The sequence below is a fragment of the Phocoena phocoena genome, chromosome 10, assembly GCF_963924675.1.
Source record: "Phocoena phocoena chromosome 10, mPhoPho1.1, whole genome shotgun sequence".
NCBI lineage: Eukaryota > Metazoa > Chordata > Mammalia > Artiodactyla > Phocoenidae > Phocoena > Phocoena phocoena.
In genome coordinates this window covers 38,763,011-38,784,835 of record NC_089228.1, presented here as the reverse complement: position 1 = coordinate 38,784,835, position 21,825 = coordinate 38,763,011, and the positions used below count along the sequence as shown (strand labels likewise).

Sequence of the window (21,825 nt, the reverse complement as noted above, 5' to 3'; positions counted from 1 at the left end):
CAGGGTTTCTCTCCCTGGGTGAAGGGCTCCCCTATTTTGCCAGCGTCAGGCACGTTCAAGGTTGGCAGAGCAAGAAACATATTCATAGACCATTCCTCAAGGTTTATAAGTCAAAGTTCCTAAATTTCCTTTTTAAAAAATATTTATTTATTTATTTGGCTGCACCAGGTCTCAAGGTTTGTAAGTCCCTACATTTCTTTTTATTTCTTAAAAAGTTATTTATTCATTTGTTTGTTTATTTGGCTGTGCTGGGTCTTGGTCGTGGCACATGGAATCTTTGTTGCCATGTGCAAGATCTTTGTTGGGGCACGTGGGATCTTTTAGTTGTGGCATGTAGGATCTTTTAGTTGTGGCATGCAGGATCTAGTTCCCTGACTAGGGATCAAACCTGGGCCCCCTGCACTGGGAGCATGGAGTCTTAACCACTGGACCACCAAGGAAGTCCCAAAGTCCCTAAATTTCTTAAAGGTAAGATCCTGGTCATTCCAAGACACCAAGGCACAGGTGATGTTTCAAAGACAAAAGAAGAGTCATTACTATCCCCAAAACATATATACTGCCACAGGTGGAAAAGACTCTCCCAAATGATGGTCACAGACACATAGCAACCAACAGGTGTCATTCTGTGAATGACAAGATAAAACCAGCAATATACATTCAAGTAGGCTTTTGAGAAATGTGCTATGAAAATACCAACCTAATCCTGTTTTCCTCAAGCCACTGGGTCTTTCTGTGTATGCATGCCAATCAATCTAAATTAGATGAGAGGGCTGTTATGTGACAGCAGGCCCAACGATCTCAGCACATTTTCACCCAGCTTGTCACAACTGGGCCCTGTCTCTACACAAAACCAATCTTCCTATCAGGCCCACAGAAACCCTGTATTCAAGCATCATGCAGAGAACTGACTGAAAGTTGAATTGGCAACACAGTACTGATGGGCCACCTGCAAGGTAGGACCCAGACAAAGTTCTGTTACGCTGGAATTCATGTGTTTTTTTCATCCATTCTTGACAAGAAGGGTGCCTTGGGGTTCCTAATGGCATGAGAGCAATCATTGTAGTCCACACGGCAACTGGATAAACTATAAAAGACGGTTCTGAGTATGCTCTTGTTCAGACCAACTTGTCAAGTGCTTTGGTGCTTCCAAATACCTTCAGTCACTTCACAGACCCCCAATGTCAACTGTAAAATAGCTTAAACCACTTTACAAATGAAAGTAGCTCAAAGATTAGGCAGCTTACTCATGGTCATAGAAGTATCAAGATACCCTATGAGGGACTCTAGAATTCTAAGCAGCTGGCCTAATGTGCTTTCCATTACACAGTCCCACAAAATGAGGCTAGGTAATACTGGGACAGAAAGGGATAACAGGTAAAGCAAGAATATGAGAAGGAAGAAAGGAGACAGAATTGTGGAAGCCAATAAATTAGGTGCTAGCAGCATGAGACATGTGACTGAATGCCTTAAGAGGACTGAGTGTGTCGGAAAAGAGCCCCTTGTTCTAGTTTTCTTTTCAGCTAACCCATTTGCAATGAGAATTTCATTCCTCTTCAAAAGATGTATAGGAATCTGGATAAAATATTATTTTGACAACAAAAGGGAGCAGAAGAGGAAAAAAAAAAATCTAATTCCAGAAGAGCTTTGCCCCAGTCTTGCTGGTGGGCTTTCAGGGCAGACAGGAGGAAACACTGTCCTCACCACCAGTGACAGGTAATTGAACCAAATGTAGCAGCCTGTTTATGTTAAAGTAAAAAAACATGAAAAAAATTAAATGTGACAATGTTGTTTGACACTACTGGTGGTATACATCAGTACAACCCTTTAGAAGCATAATCAATAAGGACCCGTTGACCTAGTAATCTCAAACTTCAGCACTTAATGAAATACTATGACAGAAAAAAAAGTCCATCCATACAAAGAGGTTCATTTTAGTATGATCCATTTGGCAACAAACTAAATTTCAAATATAAATAAAGCTGGAAAGAACACATATTCTAAGGCTTCCCCCTGTGAAATACATATGAATGTGGACAAAGTCTAGATGGTAACAGTTAAAAATGAACAAAATTGAGCTAAAAGGCAGGATGAGAATGGATTTCTCATTCTAACATTTTTGTTATTGTTATATAGTGTACTGAAGAGACAAAAAGGCCTAATTCTCTCCAGGCTCTATGAATAGCCTAACATGCAAAATAGTACCAGTTGTTATGAAAAGTATACTCACCTGCTTTCCGTCCACTTCAATATCTGCCACATAGTTCTCAAACACTGTAGGTACATACACCTCTGGGAACTGGTCCTTGCTAAAGACAATGAGCAAGCAAGTCTTGCCACAGGCTCCATCTCCAACAATCACCAGTTTCTTCCGGATGGCAGCCATTGCTGAAACACAAGACAAAAGCGTTATCTAGAATGCACAAGAAGCTGTAATAGCTTCAGTCTATGGCACACACTTTTCTGACCATGGAGCACAAGCCTCTAGTAGCACACCAAAATATAAAATGCTAGTATACCTTTCCACTTGGCACCAAAAAGTCATACCAAAAATCCATAACTAGGGGGCTTCCCTGGTGGCACAGTGGTTGAGAATCTGCCTGCCAATGCAGGGGACACGGGTTCCAGCCCTGGTCTGGGAGGATCCCACATGCCGCAGAGCAACTAGGCCCATAAGCCACAACTACTGGGCCTGTGCTCCGCGATGAGAGGCCGCGATAGTGAGAGGCCTGCGCACCGCGATGAAGAGTGGCCCCCGCTTGCCCCAACTAGAGAAAGCCCTCACACAGAAACGAAGACCCAACACAGCCAAAAATAAATATTTTTTTAAAAAAAGAATGCAACGTAATTCTTTAAACAAACAAACAAAAAACCCATAATTAACATTATACTTAATGGTGAACACATTGAAAGCTTTCCCCAAGATCAGGAACAAGACAAGAAAGTCCACTCTTGCCACTTCTAAGGAGGTTCTAGCAATTACACAAAAGGCAACATAAAAGACATCCAGATTGGAAAAGAAGTAAAATTATCTTAATTTGCAGATGACATAATCTTACATATGGGAAATCCTAAGGAATCCACTAAAAAACTATTAGAACTAATAAATTCAGCAAGGTTGCAGGATACAAGGTCAACATACAAAAATCAATTGTATTTCTATTCCCTAGCAATGAACAAACTGAAAATGAAATTAAGAAAACAATTTCACTTACAATAGCATCGAAAAGAACAAGATAGGAATAAATTTAACAAAAGAAGTACAAAACATACTCTTGAAAACTTAAAAAAACAATGTTGAGAGAAACTAAAGATCTAAATAAATGGAAAGACATTCATGTTTATGGACTAAAAGACAATATTGTTAAATGGCAATATCCTCCAAATTAATCTACAGATTCAACACAATCCCTATCAAAATCCCAGCTGGCTTCTTTGCAGAAATTGACAACTGATCAGAAAATGCACATGGAAATTCAATGGACCCAGAATGGCCAAAACAATCATAAAAATGAAGAGCAAAGTTGCAGGACTTACACTTCCTGATTTCAAAACTTACTATGAAGGTACAGTAATCAAGACAGTGTTGCACTGTCATAAAGACAGACGTATAGGTCTTTGTGCATATGCGGGATGAAACAGGAAGGTGAAGATGGCAGCAGCCAGGGCGGGGGTCCTGGGAGTCCAATGGCTGCAAAGGGCAGCCCGAAACGTGGTGCCAATGGGTGCACGGACATGTATGATTACCTGAAGCTCCCTGACCACTCACAGCAGGAGAGGGACCCATGGTATGACTGGGACCACCAAGACCTGTGGCTGAACTGGGGTGAACCGATGCACTGGGACCTAGACATGTATATCAGGAACCGTGTGGACATGTTCCCCACTCCTGTTTCTTGCAATCTTATGTGTAAGCACCTCTTCGGCTTCGTGGCCTTCATGCTGTTCATGTTTTGGGTAAGGGAGACTTACCCCACTTACCAGCCTGTGGGGCCAAAGCAGTATCCTTACAACAATCTGTATCTGGAACGAGGTGGCAATCCCAACAAAGAACCTGAGCTAGTGTTTCACTATGAGATCTGAGGAGGCTTCGTGGGCTTTGTGCGCCCCCTAACTGACTCCTTTAATCCTAGAGATTTTACCTTAATGAAATCCCTAATAAAACTTAGTGCTGTGGTAAAAAAAAATAATAAAAAAAAAAAATAAAGACATGCATAGATCAACAGAGAATCCAGAAATAATCCCTCACCTTAGGGTCAAACCATTTTCAACGAGGATGCCAAGACAATCCAATAGAGGAAAAACAGCCTTTTCAACAAATGGTGCTGAGACAACTGAATAGATATATACAAAAGAAGGAAATTAGAACTCTACCTCACATCATATACAAAATTAACTCAAGATGGATTACAGACCCAAATGTAAGAGCTAAAACCACAAAAGACATTTTTTAATTAACCAGCCAAAAACAAAAAACGTAGTAGGGCTTCCCTGGTGGTGCAGTGGTTAAGAACCTGCCTGCCAGTGCAGGGTACAAGGGTTCAAGCCCTGGTCCGGGAAGATCCCACATAACGCAGAGCAAGTAAGCCTGTGTGCCACAACCACTGAGCCTGCACTCTAGAGCCCGCAAGCCACAACTACTGAGCCGGTGTGCCACAGCTACTGCAGCCCACGCGCCTAGAGCCCACCTGTGCTCTGCAGCAAAGAGAAGCCACCACAATGAGAAGCCCACGCACCGCAACGAAGAGTAGTCCCCGCTCACCTCAACCAGAGAAAGCCCGCGTGCAGCAAGACCCAACGCAGAGAAAAAAAAGAAAGAAAAAAAACGCAGTAAAATATACATAAAATCTACCACTTAAACAAATCTTAAGTAATAACTTTGGTGGCATTACTCACATTCAACACTATTGTGCAACCATCACCACCATCCATTTCCAGACCTTTTTTCACCTTCCAAAACCTAAGTTCTATATTCATTAAACAATAACTCCCCATTTCCCCTACCTCCCCTCTGGCAACCACCATTCTACTTTCTGCCTCTATGAATTTTACTACTATAGCTACCTCTTGTAAGTGGAATCATACAGCATTTGTCCTTTTGTGACTGGCTTATTTCACTAAACATAATGTCTTCAAGGTTTCTTCACTTTGTAGCATGTGTCAGAATTTCCTTTAAGACTGAATAATATTCCATTGTATCAATATGTATATACCACATCTTATTTATTCATTCATCTGCTGACACTTGGGTTGCTTCCACCTTTTGGTTATTGTGAATAATATATTTATCACAATATACTGTGGATAGTATATTCACAAATATATCTATCAACAGGAACCAAAGAAAAAAGATAAACTGGACTTCATAAAATTTTTTTTAACTTTTGTGGTTAAAGAGATAGCATCAAGAAAATGAGAAGACAACCCACAGAATAGGAGCAATGTTTGCAAATAACATATCTGATAAGGGACTTGTATCTAGAATACATAAAAAACTCTTACAACTGAACAACAAAAAAAGCAGCTTAGGTTGGTAGTCTGGCTCAGAGTCTCTCATTGCAGTCAAGGTTGATTTAGACCCAGAATATATAAAGAACTCCTACAACTCAGTAATAGCTAGACAAATAATCCAATTTAAAAATGGGCAAAGGGGACTTTCCTGGTGGCACACTGGTTAAGAATCCGCCTGCCAATGCAGGGTACACGGGTTCAAGCCCAGGTCCAGGAAGATTCCACGTGCCTCAGAGCAACTAAGCCCGCACGTCACAACTACTGAAACCCGCGTGCCTAGAGCCCGTGCTCTGGAACAAGAGAAGCCACTGCAACAAGAAGCCCACGCACCACAACGAAGAGCAGCTTGATGCAACTAGATAAAGCCTGCACGCAGCAACAAAGACCCAACGCAGAAATAAATTAATTAATTAATTTTTAAAAATGGGCAAAGGATCCGACTAGATCTATGACCCAGCAATTCTACTCTAAGAGAAATGGAAACGTGTCCACACAAAAACTTTACATGAATGTTCACAGCAGCATTATTCATCATCATCAAAAAGCAGAAACAAACCAAATGTCTAACAACTGATGAATGGATAAAATGTGATTTATCTACACAATGTAATATTATTCAGCAATAAAGTGTGTGTGTGGGGAATACTAGTACATGCTACAACATGGATGAACGTTAAAAACATTACAATTTGTGAAAGAAGCTAGCTAAAAAGAACCACATACTGTGTAGCTCCATTTATTTGAAATGTCCAGAATGGGCAAATGCAGAGATAGAAAGTAGACTGGTGATTGCCAGGGGAAGGGAGTTGGAGGAATAGGGAATGACTACCAAGGGAATAGAGGGGTTTCTTTATAGGGTGATGAAATTTTTCCAAAATCATTCTCAGATGATTGCACAACTCTATGAATATTCTATATACAAATGAACTGTACACTTTAAATGGGTGAATTGTAAGGTATGTGGATATTTAATAAAGCTGTTAATAAAAAAGAAAAGAAAAGAAAAGCATAAAGACTCCCTCCATTTGGCACAGACTAGTGGTCAACCCCAATTCTCACTATTACCTCTTAGAACAGCACTCCAATTTTTAGTTGTGCACTTTGTTGCCCAGCTAAAAGACTATATTTCTTAGCTTCCCTTATATTAGGTATGGCCATGTAGTTCACTTTGTAGTTCTAGCCCCTGAGATGTAATCAGTATTTTGTGGGACTTCCAGGAAGTCTTCCTTAAAGTTGAAGTCTCATGCCCTTCTCACCCTCTTCCTCCTTCCTGCTGCTTAAATCTGGGGTCCAGGCTGTTTAGAAAAAGTCATCCTAGAATATGAAGATGAGTGCCACACCCTAGAGTTGGAGGAATAAAGGGTAGAAGGAGCCTAGGTCCCAGATATCTTGAGAGCCACCATCTCAGCCCAACTGCCTACTTCCACACTTCTTTTATGTGAAGGAAAAATAACTGTCTTGTTTAAGGTAGTATTTTTCAGGTCCCCATTACCTATAGTCAAACTAATTCTCAACAATACATACTCACTGACAAAATCATGTTGTCTGAAGGGAATGTTTCTCAAACTGGAGTGGATGAGACAATCCATTGGGGTACATGAAGGAAACTTTAGAAACTAAATTTTTTTTTTGCGGTACGCGGGCCTCGCACTGTTGTGGCCTCTCCCGTTGCGGAGCACAGGCTCCGGACACGCAGGCTCAGCGGCCATGGCTCACGGGCCCAGCCGCTCCGCGGCACATGGGATCCTCCCGGACTGGGGCACGAACCCGTGTCCCCTGCATCGGCAGGCAGACTCTCAACCACTGTGCCACCAGGGAAGCCCATGAATTTACCTCTTTAAAAGTCCTTCCTCTATATTCAGTCTGACTGCTAACATCTTGAAAGGATTCACAAACCATTTTCTACTTTTTCTCATGCTCTCAAATTCATGCCAAGACTTTATATACTTTACCCATCTCAGGCCTAACTTGGTACTGGTTTATGCCCAAAGTCAAGGAACCAGGACTTTCCAGGATGCAAACAAAATGCATCAGGAACTTCCCTGGTTCAAAAAAAGGCTGCTATCTTTGAATAGCATCCGTCCTAGAAAGCACTCAATTCTCAAGAAATAATTCCTCTAAATCTAATGTGGTTAAGGACACACAAAGTGAAAATGCCAGGGAGCGGGCTTCCCTGGTAGTGCAGTGGTTGAGAGTCTGCCTGCCAATGCAGGGGACACGGGTTCGTGCCTCGGTCTGGGAAGATCCCACATGCCGCGGAGCTTCTAGGCCCGTGAGCCATGGCCGCTAAGCCTGAGCATCCAGAGCCTGTGCTCCGCAATGGGAGAGGCCACAACAGTCAGAGGTCCGCGTACCGCAAAAAAAAAAAAAAAAACAAAACACCAGGGAGCAACCAAAAAGGCTCTTGAAAATTTTCCCTGGGGAACATTTTGCCCAGGAAAAGTATAAAACCATTCAGCTTCTACTGATGACAAAGACAGAAATCACAAGTGATTATGGGATAAAATGAAAACGAAAGCCTACAATTACAAGGTAATTTCTGGGATGCTAGGAGTCTGGCAATACAACCAGAGTTGTTGATCAGATGTGAAAAGTACAAACATCAGAAAATGAAACTCACTAATTTTTCCTGAAATGACCCAGGAATTTTTTTACTCTAGTATCTTTCCTTTCCACTTTGTTATAATCCAATATATTTTAAAGTACATGGCTTGCCAGCTTGAGAAAGGAAATCACACTGAGCTCTCTGCAGTCTACCTGCCAGATGTATCATTTTCTATTTCTAGAGTCTGAATTGTTTCAGATATAATTCTTAAGAGCTTTGAGTAGAGGTTTATTTTTCCAGTAACAGTCAATTATATCTATTTAAGTCACCTGCAATAGTATGCAAGTGACTGTATATTTCTTTTATAAGTTCTTTATATTTTTCCTCAGTTCAAAACCTTCAGCATAAGTTACTGTGCTACCCTCACTCAAGTCGAAAGGAGCTCTCTCATGGTGCTAAAAGGGCACAGAAAGTACCCACTCGGAGTTTATGTTCTCTGCATCACAAAACCAGCCTTTCCTCAGATCTCAAAAAACAATGTGTTCTGGCTGTGAACCAAATATCAGCAAATTACATTAAGCAGTTACTGTTAACAAAGAAAACAAGACAACCAATATTGCAATATATTTCCCATCCATATGTAAATAGAAATGGGTGTCTAAGAAAAGCAACTGAGAGGCTACATGCAGTGTCCCATGTAATCCCACACTTGGTACTCAGCAGTCACAAGAGCAGAGAGCTCAGCGACTCTCAGGAGCCCACACCACAGCCCTCCAGTGCAGCACCCCTTTAGAGGAGGTATGTGGAATCTCTGCCATCTCTTACAAGGTCTGGCATTATGAAAGGCACTCAGTGAAGAGCAGTTACTACTACTAGGGTCTCTCTCCTGCCCAGGCCTAACCTTAGGTCCTCTAGCATCTTTCAATTCATACACTATTGCCACTTGTGGTATCCCACATCACTTTCCTCTCTCCTGTCTACTGGCTCCTTCTTTCAGTCTACAATAAAGTGCAGGGTGCCCTATTCCAAAACAAGAAATCTCCACATCCGTGCTTTCCTCTAGTAACCTTCCTCTCTCTGATCTGTTTCAAAGAAAAGGTACAAATTTCTGCTTGCTTCATACCTACTCACTTGCTTAAATTCTTCCCATCTGCATTCTGCCCAAATTTCTACTGAAACTTTCTCAAAAGTCACTAATGACCTACCTTCACAAAATCCAGTCCTCATTCTCCTTGATATTTTTTTTTACCACCATACCCTCCTATCCTTGGACCTCCTTGACAAAATATGCTGATGTGCTGATCTCTTAAGTCTTCCGTCTCCATAGCTACAGCCTCCACACCTAACGACTCCCTTCAAGATTGTTTTTTTCCCTCACTCTCCTAATACTCTACCTATCTCTGGGGGTTTCAGTTCTTCAAATACTACTTTTATGCACATGATTCTCAAATCTCTATCTCTGACCCAGTCCCTGTTCTCAAACTCCAGACACACCTGACCTCTGTGCTCTGCTTGCATATCAAATTCAACATCTCCAAGACATCATCCCAACTTCTGTCAAGTCTCTTCCCAGTTCCCCCAATCTTGGTGACAAAAACAAAATTACACTCCTAACACACTCAACTCACTGTAGAAACCCTGAGGTTAAAAGACTCTTTTACTTCCTTTGTTCTTCACAGTATGACTACTGTCAAGTTCTGGAGAATTCTACCCCTTCACGGGTCTCACTTCCACCACTAACACTTCCCCTTGCATTCCTACAGTCATCGTTTTCAGTTCAAGTCCTCAGTACTCCCTACCTGGAGAAAAAGCAAAAATCCAACTGGTTTCCTCACTTCCCTTCTGTCTTGCCTGTTGCAGCCAAATCCTCCATTCCTATGCCTGGGCTTCAGTCCATCAGTCTTTGCTCAAAGGCCTTTAGAAGGTCAATGCCACAATCAGGTCAAGACACATCAGCCTTAACCTCTACGACCCTCTGAAATTCTAACAGCAAAACCTATTTTATCTTCACAACTTCTATCCATTCCTTATACACCTGGTTCTGTTAACTGGCCTTGTAAAATTCCTCCACCTCAGCTCAAAGCAATGCCTTCTTTGAAAAATGTTTCCCTTTCCCCAGAAAAGAACAACTCACCTGTCCATCTCAACTACCACCTTCTGTTTCAAAGCCTACTTCTGGTCCTACGGCTTCCACTCCCAAAAATGAGATGCTGCTTAAAACTGGGGCTTTGGACTGCTCTTGGTTCTTATACATATCAGTTCAACCACTTTTACCAGGCATCCTACCCTATGTGAGAGATGTGGCAGTTTATTTCTCTGTGCTTGACTCATATCCATTCCTGAGGTTTAAGTTCCTCCAGGACAGGGACTATGCTTCCGGCTTGGCCCATCCCTTGGAACTGTATTCCCAGCTGCATTAATGTGGCAAGGATACACTGAATGGGATCCATGTACAGAGCAATAAAGTCTAAAGAAGGGGTATGTTTCCCCAAAATACTGATGAAAAACCTATAGTCTCAGAAAACTGAAATTCCACTCAAACTACCACAGGTCAAGCACTAAAATACTGAAAAAGACTTAGTGTGTAATACTAACTGGAGCTGGACATGTGCTGTACTCAGTAGAGAATTTCAATAACATTCCTTTGAAAAACAGACTACCAAAGTATATCAACTGAAGCTACTTCTGCCTGACTTACCACGGATGTTTTTGGAGTCTCAACACTGCAGCTTCCCCTCTGGTCTGATATACCATATATAATGTTTGCTATCTGCCTTTCAAAAGTCCCCAATTTTAAGTACATACTTCCTACCATCACTGTATTGCAATTGGATCCTTCACACATCTGAAAACATCCCTGTAAAATGCTGTTAGAAAGCCAGGGAGCATCACAGCAAAGATACATGCTCTTAGTGACTACTCTTCACAGGTGGACAGTGTGCCAAGTATACTGGGCCCAGCCCTGCCCCCTGATTTTCAAGGCCAAGAAAATTCCCAGGATGGGAACAATGGCATTATCAGTGGCTGTTGCAACCTCTCAAAATCAATCACAACAATGACAAATTAGGGTGCCCTGACTTAGATGTGGATGGAGCCTACCCTGCCCCTGTTGCTTTACTTTTGGGGTTTTTTTGGCCGCGCCGCACAGCTTGCAGGATCTTAGTTCCCCGACCAGGGATTGAACCCGGGGCTCTGGCAGTGACAGCGCTAAGTCCTAACCACTGGACTGCCAGGGAACTCCCCTGTTGCCTTGCTCTGATGTCAGTTACTACTCTACAGGCAACATGAAAGCCCCACAGTCTTCCTGGTATAGTCTCATTCACAAAGTTAACTGACAACCACACCAAAAAAGTCAGAAAGACCTTCTAACTCTGTGTCCAGAATGCTTTAAGCTACAGCAATAGGGTGAACTCAACAAGGCCACATGGGTGGCTGTCTGCGGCTGGCATTCAATGATCTAGTGGTTAAAGCACAAAATACAATAAAGAATTACTAATCGCTATTTAAAGGTTTCTATTAGAAAGCAGGAACTTTTGTTTTATTTGTTCAAAGACTCAAAACTTATCAAAGGTTGGAACTCAGTACAGGACTGGCTCTGCTGCTAAGAAGCAGTGCTGGGAGTGAATGGCAAGAGGTCACCCTTCTGGAAACCACCACCTTCCTTCCATAAGAGGAAATAAGGGCTGTCTGGACACAAACAACCTCCCTGAACAGCACTGAGGACAGAGGGGAGGGAAGAAGGCAAGAACAACTTTTTTATGATGTGCAAATCCTGGTGGACATAGTCACAAGTACTTGGAGCAATGCCCCTTTCAAGGGTGATTCTTCTGCTGGCATTGATGATGAAGCACTTTCCGAGGCATATACCTCACCGGCCCCATCAGAGGCTTGGGTTTTTGGAGGACAACCACTACTGATACACTTCACTGCCACATCTGATAGTGATGCCTACTGCTAATCACAGGCTACTGGTGGCTCTCAACTCTATTTCTGCCTCACCCTATTACCTGACATACAACTTCAAAAAACACACTATGCTAATCATTCTCTGGTTCTCTCGTTAACGATACAAATGGTGTCATAAGTTTCAAAATATGCTATACTACAACAGATCTTAAATTGCGTGGACCTTGATCAGCCACCATGACAACTTACACTGGTATATCACAATGTACCTGTTACACATTTGACAGGAACTGATTTGATCCTGAACTCCTCCAAAGGCAGGTTTAATTATCATTCATTTTACTAATGAGAAAAGAAGCTTAGAGTTACTATATTTTACTGAGTATAAGGCCAGTATGTCATTAAAATATATTTTCAAACTGAAAAACTGTTCTAGCATATAAGGTACACAGTTCTAAAACTTCCAATTTTAGAGAGGATGCTGATATGTAACTTGTGCAATTGGGATAGACAACAAAGGATTTACTCATTGCCAAAGAGCCCTACAAATCAACCAAACTCCATTAGCCTAAATTTCTGCCAGTAAACAGATAAAATACGCCAGGTCTACTAAGCAAACATGTCATGGAAGCCCTGTGCCAACTGACACACAATGAAAGGCATGTGATGTCCAATTGGTCAGGGGGAAAGGGGATAGGGGAACATGACACATACGAAAAAACATTATTCTACAGCGTGTTATATATTATACAGTGGATGTATACACACACATATAGAAGCTTTCTTAAAAAATATTTCAATTGAAGTATAATTCATAGGACTTCCCTGGTGGCCCAGTGGTTAAGAATCCACCTGCGAATGCAGGGGACACAGGTTCGAGCCCTGGTCCCGAAGATCCCACATGCTGTGGAGCAACTAAGCCCGTGTGCCACAACTACTGAGCCCAAGAGCCACAGCTACTGAAGCCCGCGCACCTAGAGCCTGTGCTCTGCAACAAGAGAAGCTACCACAACGAGAAGCCGATGTACCGCAACGAAGAGTAGCCCCAGCTTGCAGCAACTAGACAAAGCCCATGCACAGCAATGAAGACCCAACGCAGCCAAATTTTTTTTTTTTTTTTGCGGTATGCGGGCCTCTCAGTGTTGTGGCCTCTCCCGTTGCGGAGCACAGGCTCCGGACGCGCAGGCTCAGCGGCCATGGCCCACGGGCCCAGCCGCTCCGTGGCATGTGGGATCTTCCCGGACCGGGGCACAAACCCGTGTCCCCTGCATCGGCAGGCAGACTCTCAACCACCATGCCACCAGGGAAGTCCCCCCAAATTTTTTTAAATAAATTAATTAATTTTAAAAAGAATCTGCCTTCCCATGTAGGGGATGTGGGTTCGAGCCCTGGTTGGGGAACTAAGATCCCACATGCTGCGGGGCAACTAAGCCTGTGTGCTCTAGAGCCCACACACCACAACAGAAGATCCCACATGCCACAACTAAAGACCCGATGCAGCCAAATAAATATTTTTTAAAAAAGAAATATAATTTACATACTATACAATTTATCCATTTAAAGTATACAATTCTGGGGATCTCAGTAAAGCATAATGATTATAGTTAATGATACTGTATCATATACTTGAAAGTTGCTAAGGAAGTAAATCTTAAATGTTCTCATCACAAAAAAAAGAAATGGTAATTTTGTGACGTGATGCTTTGGTGGTAATCACTTTGCAATATAAGTGTATCTAACACTTTGTACATACTTACACAATACTATATGTCAATTATATCTCAATAAAGCTGGGAAAAGAGGTATACAATTCAATGGTTTTTGGCATACTGCATTATTTTTAGAAGTTGTGATAATATATAACAAAATTTGCCATTTTAACTATTTTTGTGTATAACTGTGATATTATGATATATATTTATAATAAGAAATATACATATATTTCTTATTTGGTCTTCATCCCAGCTCCTGGCACACAGCTCCTAAAACCTTAGTAATTTCCTAAGCGACATGTGCAATGGAGAGTTATTGTTATAATATTTGGTCTTTTGGCCTCAAATAGCTCCAGTGTAATCAGGGTGAAGAGCGTCTTGTTATTCATAACAAGCTCTTTTCAACCATACGTGAGTTTAAGTTAATGAGGTGACTTTTGGAAAATCCCCAAGGATGGGGACTGGTTGCCAGGGGAACCAACCATGTGATAAGAGGGTTGGAACTTTCAGTCTACCCCCCACCCCCAAACAGGAAAGAGGGGCTGGAGGTTGAATTAATCGCCATTGGCTGGTGATTTAATCAATCATACCTGCATAATGAAGCCCCTCCCAAACCCAAAAGGGTTCAGAGAGCTTCCAGGTTGGTGTTGTGAGAGTGACACACCCGAAGAGCTCTCTGTGCTCCTTCCCACATACCTTGCCCTATGCATCTGGCTGTTTCTTTTATAAGAAACCGGTAATCTAGAAAGTTAAATATTTTCCTGAGTTCTGTGAGTCACTCTAGCAAATTAATTGAACTCCAGGAGGGGGCTGTGGGAACCTGGGGATTATAAAGCAATAAAAGCAGAGCTCTGGGGCTTCCCTGGTGGCGCAGTGGTTGGGAGTCCGCCTGCCGATGCAGGGGACACGGGTTCGTGCCCCGGTCTGGGAAGATCCCACATGCCGCGGAGCGGCTGGGCCCGTGAGCCATGGTCGCTGAGCCTGCGCGTCCGGAGCCTGTGCTCCGCAACGGGAGAGGCCACAACAGTGAGAGGCCCGCGTACCACAAAAAAAAAAAAAAAAAAAAAAAAAGCAGAGCTCTTTGGGTCTTAAATGACAGATTCACAAAATTAAAAGTTGACTTGATTCAGATATAAAATTTGAAACTTTATTTAACCCAAACTCTGCTTGCTTTGGTAACTAAGCCAAATTTCTTTCAAATGAAATTACTCACCTAACAAAATTCTGTTACTGTATCTTTAACCTCAAAACATTAGGGACCCAAGTCTAACTAAGGAGCTTCACCTCCATGTGTCTTACAGAGTGATTTACATTGCTCTAAAGAGGTGAGACCTATACTTGGCCCAGGTTAAGGTCTCTGGAAGAATCTACTTATAAAGAGAAAACATGCAACTTAAACCATCTCCATCTACACAAGCCAAGAGCTGTTGAAGGGTACTGGGAGACTAATTTGGCAACAATCATTTAATATTATTGGTAGCCTTTAAGCAGAAAAAAGGCTTGCTTGAAATTCATTTCAGGACACAATCTATATGAGTTCTCCCAAAATAAAGTAGCATAAGGTCTTACTGCAAAGGACATCTAGCCCAGGATCTAGCATTCCAACTTTTTTTCTAAAAAATTCCTTAGGCAGTCATCAAAGTACCAGCAAGATAATCAGATTACTCAAGCCACAAGCTAGAATTTTTCAAGCTCCCAAAGAGAGCCCAGATATGGTAGCAGCAGATCTGAAGTGATGCCCAGTACGATCTCTGGCAGATGCATTCTGCTCAAGCCCTCACAGAAAGCCAAAGAACTCTGATCTCAACACAGGCAAAGCAGTTCTGAGATATAGAGAGCTTTAGTTTGTGGCTCACGTTCCTATCTAGTCTCAAAGTTATGTTCTCCCAACCCTGTCTGTCCCCGTATTATTAATGGTGGAGGCTGTCTTCCAAAATGATTATTTCCAGCCACTACGAGCTGATCTGTAAGCTTCTGAGAGCTGGCCCAAATTCTTATACTGTTCTGCTAAAACTTTATTTAACCTAGGTTTACCCAGACAACTTAGGCTATTCCAGAGTTCTTTTGCCTTACCAAATCATCTATGTAAGGACATTTCCTCATGATGACACAAATGGAGTAATGCTGAACCCTGAATATAAACCACTGCCTTATTCTTAATTCTAAAAATTTTATTTTCTAATAATGAAGTGAGACCCCATTTGCAAAAGGGAAAAGGCATTTTCTTAGATGGAATGAAAGCAAACAACAAGCCAGCACCTATTCTGGCTTTCCTAAAAGTGCCCCTTCTTCTCCAAATCAATTCTTCTAATACAAATTTCAATTCCTTGAGTCATGCTCTCAGGTAGGTGTGAGGAAAGCCAATAGAGTACAGTAATAATATAGAAAGTGTAAATGATAGGCTCAACTCTTTCAGCTACATTTGCATTTTAACAGAGCCTATAAAACCCAAATAAACACTTAGTAGATGATTACTCCATGAGAGATGAACCTTCCTTGATTATTCCTCAATCACTCTCAACTTACACTGCATATGTAAAAAACAAACAAACAAACAAAAAAAAGGTGGGGGAAGTTTTACAAAGAAAAGAGAACAAAGACTAAATCTCAAAAGTCTTAAGATGTCAGAGGGAAGCAATAAAGAAAACCATGATACAAAGCACAAGGAAAGAAGTGTTAAAAGAACTGATTAATACTCCAGGAGTTAATCTTTTGGGGTTAACAACAACAAAAAAATTTTTTTAAAGGTATTTCACGAAGTGAGCACATCCATGTAACTACCACCAAGATCAAGAAACAACACCATCAGCAATCCAGAAGGTCCCATGTCCCCTTCCTCCTAAGTCATTCCTGGACTAGTCTGATTTCTTTCACTGCGGATTGGTTTTGCCTGGGTTTAAATTTCTTTGCTGATCTTGAACTTTGTTTGGGGCTACTTTATTTTAACAATCTTTCAGATTGTTAAATTCATCCAGATTGCTTCAAATAGCACTTGGTTTACTTTCAAAGCTGTGTCGTATTCTGCTCTTGACTGATTATTTGGGCTGTTATGACATATATACTGTTATGACAAATCTCGCACATGTTTGGTATACTTATTTACTAAACAATTTTGTGAGCTTATACCTAAGAGAATGTTTTGCTTTAGTATATACTACTAAACAGCTTTGCAAAGTAGTTATATACTCCCACAAGCAGTAAATGCTTCCCATTCAATGATACTTTTTAAATTTTAGTCAAGTTGGTGGGTGTGTAGTGATATCTCATTATGGCTTTAATTTGCATGTCTCTGATGACTAGTGGTGTTGAACACCTTTTCCTGTGTTTACTGGCCATTTTGGAAAGCTGCTTTTGTGAAAAAGGATTACCTTGAACTAAGAAATTCAATCCTACTGGGGAACTAAGATACCTATGAAACATACTAAGATGTAGATTGAGATTTTTAACAGAAGCCAAAAGAGTAACAGAGTAGGTTAGACTATCAATCACTAAGAAGCAGATAAACAGATTTCAGAGAAATTTTAAGACTCACTGAAAATTATTCTGGGGTACCTGGTAGGTGGTGGGTGCTTCATTTTACTCCTTTAGTGCATACACTGATTAAGAGGTCCTCAAAGTTTAACGTGCATCAGAATCACCTGGAGAGAGGGCTTGTTTAAGCCCAGATTAATGGACCCACCCCCAGAAGTTCTGATTCAGTAGTTCTGTGGTAGGGGCTGAGAATCTGCATTTCTATCAAGTTCTCATGGGATGTTAACACCACTAATCTAGGGACCACTTTGAGAACCACTGAAGTGTTCTAGATAGTCACCTTAATAGGACTATTTCATTAATTGAAAACTAAAGACTAAAGGATTAAAAATACAGAGAATTAAGTCAATTATTAGTGCCTTACAATATTTGCTTTTGGTTCAGTGAGTTATTTTTAATTTCCAATCCAATTTAATCTAGGAAGACTCTAGAATGTTGTACACTAAACTCTAGGTGCTAAACAGCTCCAGAAAGCCTTCAGGAAGCTTTTCAGACAAATGTGAGCCAACATCATGATTACACAAACATGAGGAAATCACCAGACTGCTGTGTGAAATGGAGAGAACTGAATGTTAATGCATCATTGTAGTGTACCTACCCAAGTGCAGGAAGCAGCCACTCTAACAGTTGAAAAGTGTCTGAAGGACAGACCACTCCCCCACACTGTGCAACCAGGTAAGCAAGACAGGCAAGAGTACAAATAGGCTGTAGTCACCAGAGGGAATCATTAAGACTTGTAAAAAGAAGTGTGAAAAGAGCTGGCCACCACTTATAAGTCTTACTGTAGCAGAGCTTCCTGAAACTCAGAAAGCTACTACCCTTGCTTGACAGATGATGATCTGAACCCCTCCATGAGAGTAAACAGACTTAAGACACACTAGAACCAAATCGATGACTTCACAGCAACTCAAACATACTCAACAAATCTGGCAGCTCTCTTCCCCTGGTATGTAAATGACATTCTGAAAAGAATGTGTACAAAAAAATCATAAAAGGATAGAAAGCTAGGGAAAACGTGAAATATAATTTTTACAACCACAGGACTTTTGATCAAATATATGGAAAACTCAAGGAGAAATAATTCAGAGTCATCAATCACCGTAAGTTACATATTAATTGAATCCATCCTTCCTTCCCTTCCTTCCTTTCTTTCAAAAATATCTATCTGGCTGCGCCAGGGTGGCTGCGGCATGTGGGATCTTTTTAGTTGTGGCAAGCGGGATCTAGTTCACTGACGAGGGTTTGAACCCGGGGCCCCCTGCATTGGGAGTGCACAGTCTTAACCACTGGACCACCAGGAAAGACCCTTAACTGAATGTTTCACAATGTCACCAAGATTTGCTTGGATAGGCAAAAGAGAAAAGGACACTAAAACCTGCAGGACTGCTTCTTGATGTTTGCAGGGGAGAGAAGGGTGAGAGTAGAGTGTTTAGGGATATGGACTCTGGAACCAATTGTTTATTAGTTCAGGGCCTTGTTCTGCCCCTTACTGGTTAGCTGAGTGACCTTGGACAAGTTAGCCTTTCTGTGCTTCAATTTCTTTATCTGTAAAATGAGAATACTAGGCGATCCCATAGGGCAGTTATGAGAATTAGACATGTTCATATAAAGGAAAAAGTCTATAACGGCATTATTCAAGTATTTGCTATTTCTGGCAATTTCCCTTTTATTTTCTACAAAGTGGTGGGAGACAAGGCTTCTTCACCTTTAAATGCCTAACGTTCTAGGTACAAGTAAAGAGAAAAAGGAAGTTGGGGAGGGGTGGGTGCAAAAAAAGAAAGATGATCTAAATAAATGCAAAGACATCTGTGTTCATGGATCGGAAGATTTAATATTGTAAAGGTGGCAATACTCCTCAAATTGATCTACACATTCAATGCATTCCTTACCAAAATCCTAGCTAGCTTCTTTGCCAGAAATTAAGAAGCTGCTCCTAAAATTCATATGGAAATCCAAGGGACCCAGAATAGCCAAAACAATCTTGGAAAAGAAAAATTAAGTTGGAGGACTTCCTAATTTCAAAACTCACTACAAAGCTAGTAGTAAACCAAAAAGCAATGTGGTACTAGTATAAACACAGACATATAGACAAATGGAATAGGACAGAGAACAGAAATAAACCTTCACATATATGGTCAACTGATTCTTGACAAGGGGCCAAGACCATTCTATGAGGAAAGGACAGTCTTTCCAATAAACAGTACTGGGGAAACTGGATATTCACTTGCAAAAGTTTAGACTCTGACCTTATACAATAAATAAAGTTAACTCAAAATAGATACAAGAGGAAAACTATAAAAACCTTAAAATACTGAGGAAAAATCTTCCTGTCACTGGGTTTAGCAAAGATTTCTTGGATATGACACCACAAGCAAAGTCAATGAAAGAAAACTTAAACTGAACCTTATCAAAATTAAAAAGTTTTGTGTCTCAAAGGGCACCATCAAGAAAGTGAAAAGACAATCCACTTTTGAGGAGAAAAGATTTGCAAATCACCTATCTGATATGGGATTAATATCCAGAATATATAGAGAACTCCTAAAACTCAACAGCAAAAAAAGAAGCAATCCAATTCAAAACTGGGCAACGGAAAATATACAAACAGCCAATAAGCACATGAAAAAGACAGTCAACATCACAAATTATGATGGAAATGCAAATCAAAATCACAAATACCACCTCATACCTATTCAGATGGCTAAGATTTAAAAAAACCCAAAAAAACCCAGAAAACAGCAAGTGTTGACAGGAATGTAAAATGGTACAGCCACTATGGAAAACAGTATAGAGGCTCCTCAAAAAATTAAAAATAGAATTACCATATAACCCAGCATTCCACTTCCGGGCATATACTCCAAAGCAGCAGTCCCCAACCTTTTCGACATGAGGGACCAGTTTTGTGGAAGACAATTTTTCCACGGAGCAGGGGTGGGAGTAGGGTGGGGAATAATTCAGGTGGTAATGCGAGTGATGGGGAGTGACAGATGAAGCTTCAGTCTCTTCTCTTGCCCGCCACTCACCTCCTGCTGTTCCTAACAGGCCGTGGCATGTTCCTAATGGTCCATGGCCCAGGGTTTGGGGACCCCTGCTCCAAAAAATTGAAAGCAGGATCTTTTTTTTTTTTTTTTTTTTTGCGGTACGCAGGCCTCTCACTGTTGTGGCCTCTCCTGTTGCGGAGCACAGGCTCCGGACGCGCAGGCTCAGCAGACATGGCTCACAGGCCCAGTCACTCTGCGGCATGTGGGATCATCCCAGACCGGGGCACGAACCCGTGTCCCCTGCATCGGCAGGCGGACTCTCAACCACTGCGCCACCAGGTAAGCCCTGAAAGCAGGATCTTGAAGAGATATTTGTACATCCATGTTCATAGCAGCATTATTCACAATAGCTAAAACATGAAAGCAACCCAAGTGTCCATCAACCAAGGAGTGGATAAGAAAAATGTGTTATATACATACAAAAAATTATTCAGCTTTAAAAAGGAAGGAAATTCTGCAATGTGTTAAACATGGATGAATCTTGAGGACAGTATGCCAACTGAAATAAGCAAGTCACAAAAAGACAAATACTGTATGATTCCACTTATATTTTAGAGTAGTCAAATCATAAAAATAGAAAGGGGAATGGTGTTTGCCAGGGGCTGGGACGAGGGAACAATGGTGGATTAATGTTCAATGGGTACAGAGTTTCAGATTTACAAGATGAAAATAATTATGGGAATAGATGGTGGTGATGGTTGCACAACAATGTGAATTTTTTTTTTTTTTTTGGCTGTGCCACGTGTGGCTTGCAAGATCTCAGTTCTCCGACTGGAGATTGAACCTGGGTAGCAACAGTGAAAGCCCGGAACCCTAACCACTAAGCCACCAGGGAAATCCTGATGTGAATGTATTTAATAACCCTGAACTGTACACTTAAAAATGGCTAAGATGGTAAAATTTACATTATGTGTATTTTAACTAAAAAAAAAAAAAAAGTGATTAGTAGACCCAAGTCTTCACACTGATTTAGAAGAGAGAACAAATCAGTTTTACAAAAGAAAAGGAGGTTTCCCTTCTTTTGCTGGCTGGTGCCTGTATTATGCCTATAGTGGTCACAGGCTGGCTGTCAAAGGCAATCAGCCTGACAGCCCATGTCAGGATTTAGGAAATGATATCTGTTTCACTTTGGAAAAGGCAACATGTAACGAAAAATATAGATCAAAGAAAATTTATGGCCTGTCCTAGGCCCAGGATTCCAAGGAAAATTTACAAATTTTAATGGTGGCATTAGAGAAACTAAATAAAACTCAGGAATAAGTAAAAGAAATCATGGTTATTAATATGAAAGAAGAGATAATCAAAGGGAAAAATGGGGAATCAAGTGAAAATTTTACTTAATGAAGAACAGCGAAAGAGTCACCTAACAGTTCTTCAAAGAGCCCAGAGTGACAAGTGCAGCTAGCAAGTTGTTGCAAATACCGTTGTGATCTGGGATTTTAAGAAACATAACTTAATTACAGTTTATCTGGAAGGCAAGTAGAAAGATGCTTAAACTAAGGTACCTGCAGGATTCATGAGACATTTCAATGACAATATAGCAAACACCTAGTACATGTTTATACACCAACCATTAATAACTACA

The 21,825-nt window shown here is 41.1% G+C and overlaps 1 protein-coding gene and 1 pseudogene across 5 annotated transcripts in view; one reads left to right on the top strand and one right to left on the bottom strand.

The window, feature by feature from the left end:
* The window catches only part of RHOA (ras homolog family member A), a 49,364-nt gene that overhangs the window by 8,361 nt on the left and 19,178 nt on the right, over positions 1-21,825 (bottom strand). For 2 of the 5 annotated variants that reach the window (XM_065885458.1, XM_065885460.1), the window contains one exon: positions 2,228-2,385. In XM_065885458.1, the coding sequence (XP_065741530.1) occupies positions 2,228-2,383 (156 nt within the window). In that variant the 5' untranslated portion in view covers positions 2,384-2,385. Of the gene's footprint in view, positions 1-2,227; positions 2,386-21,825 lie in introns of those variants that run through there. The other 3 variants (XM_065885462.1, XM_065885463.1, XM_065885461.1) reach the window with 2 other exon arrangements.
* Positions 3,650-4,080, top strand: LOC136129267 (NADH dehydrogenase [ubiquinone] 1 beta subcomplex subunit 8, mitochondrial pseudogene; annotated as a pseudogene).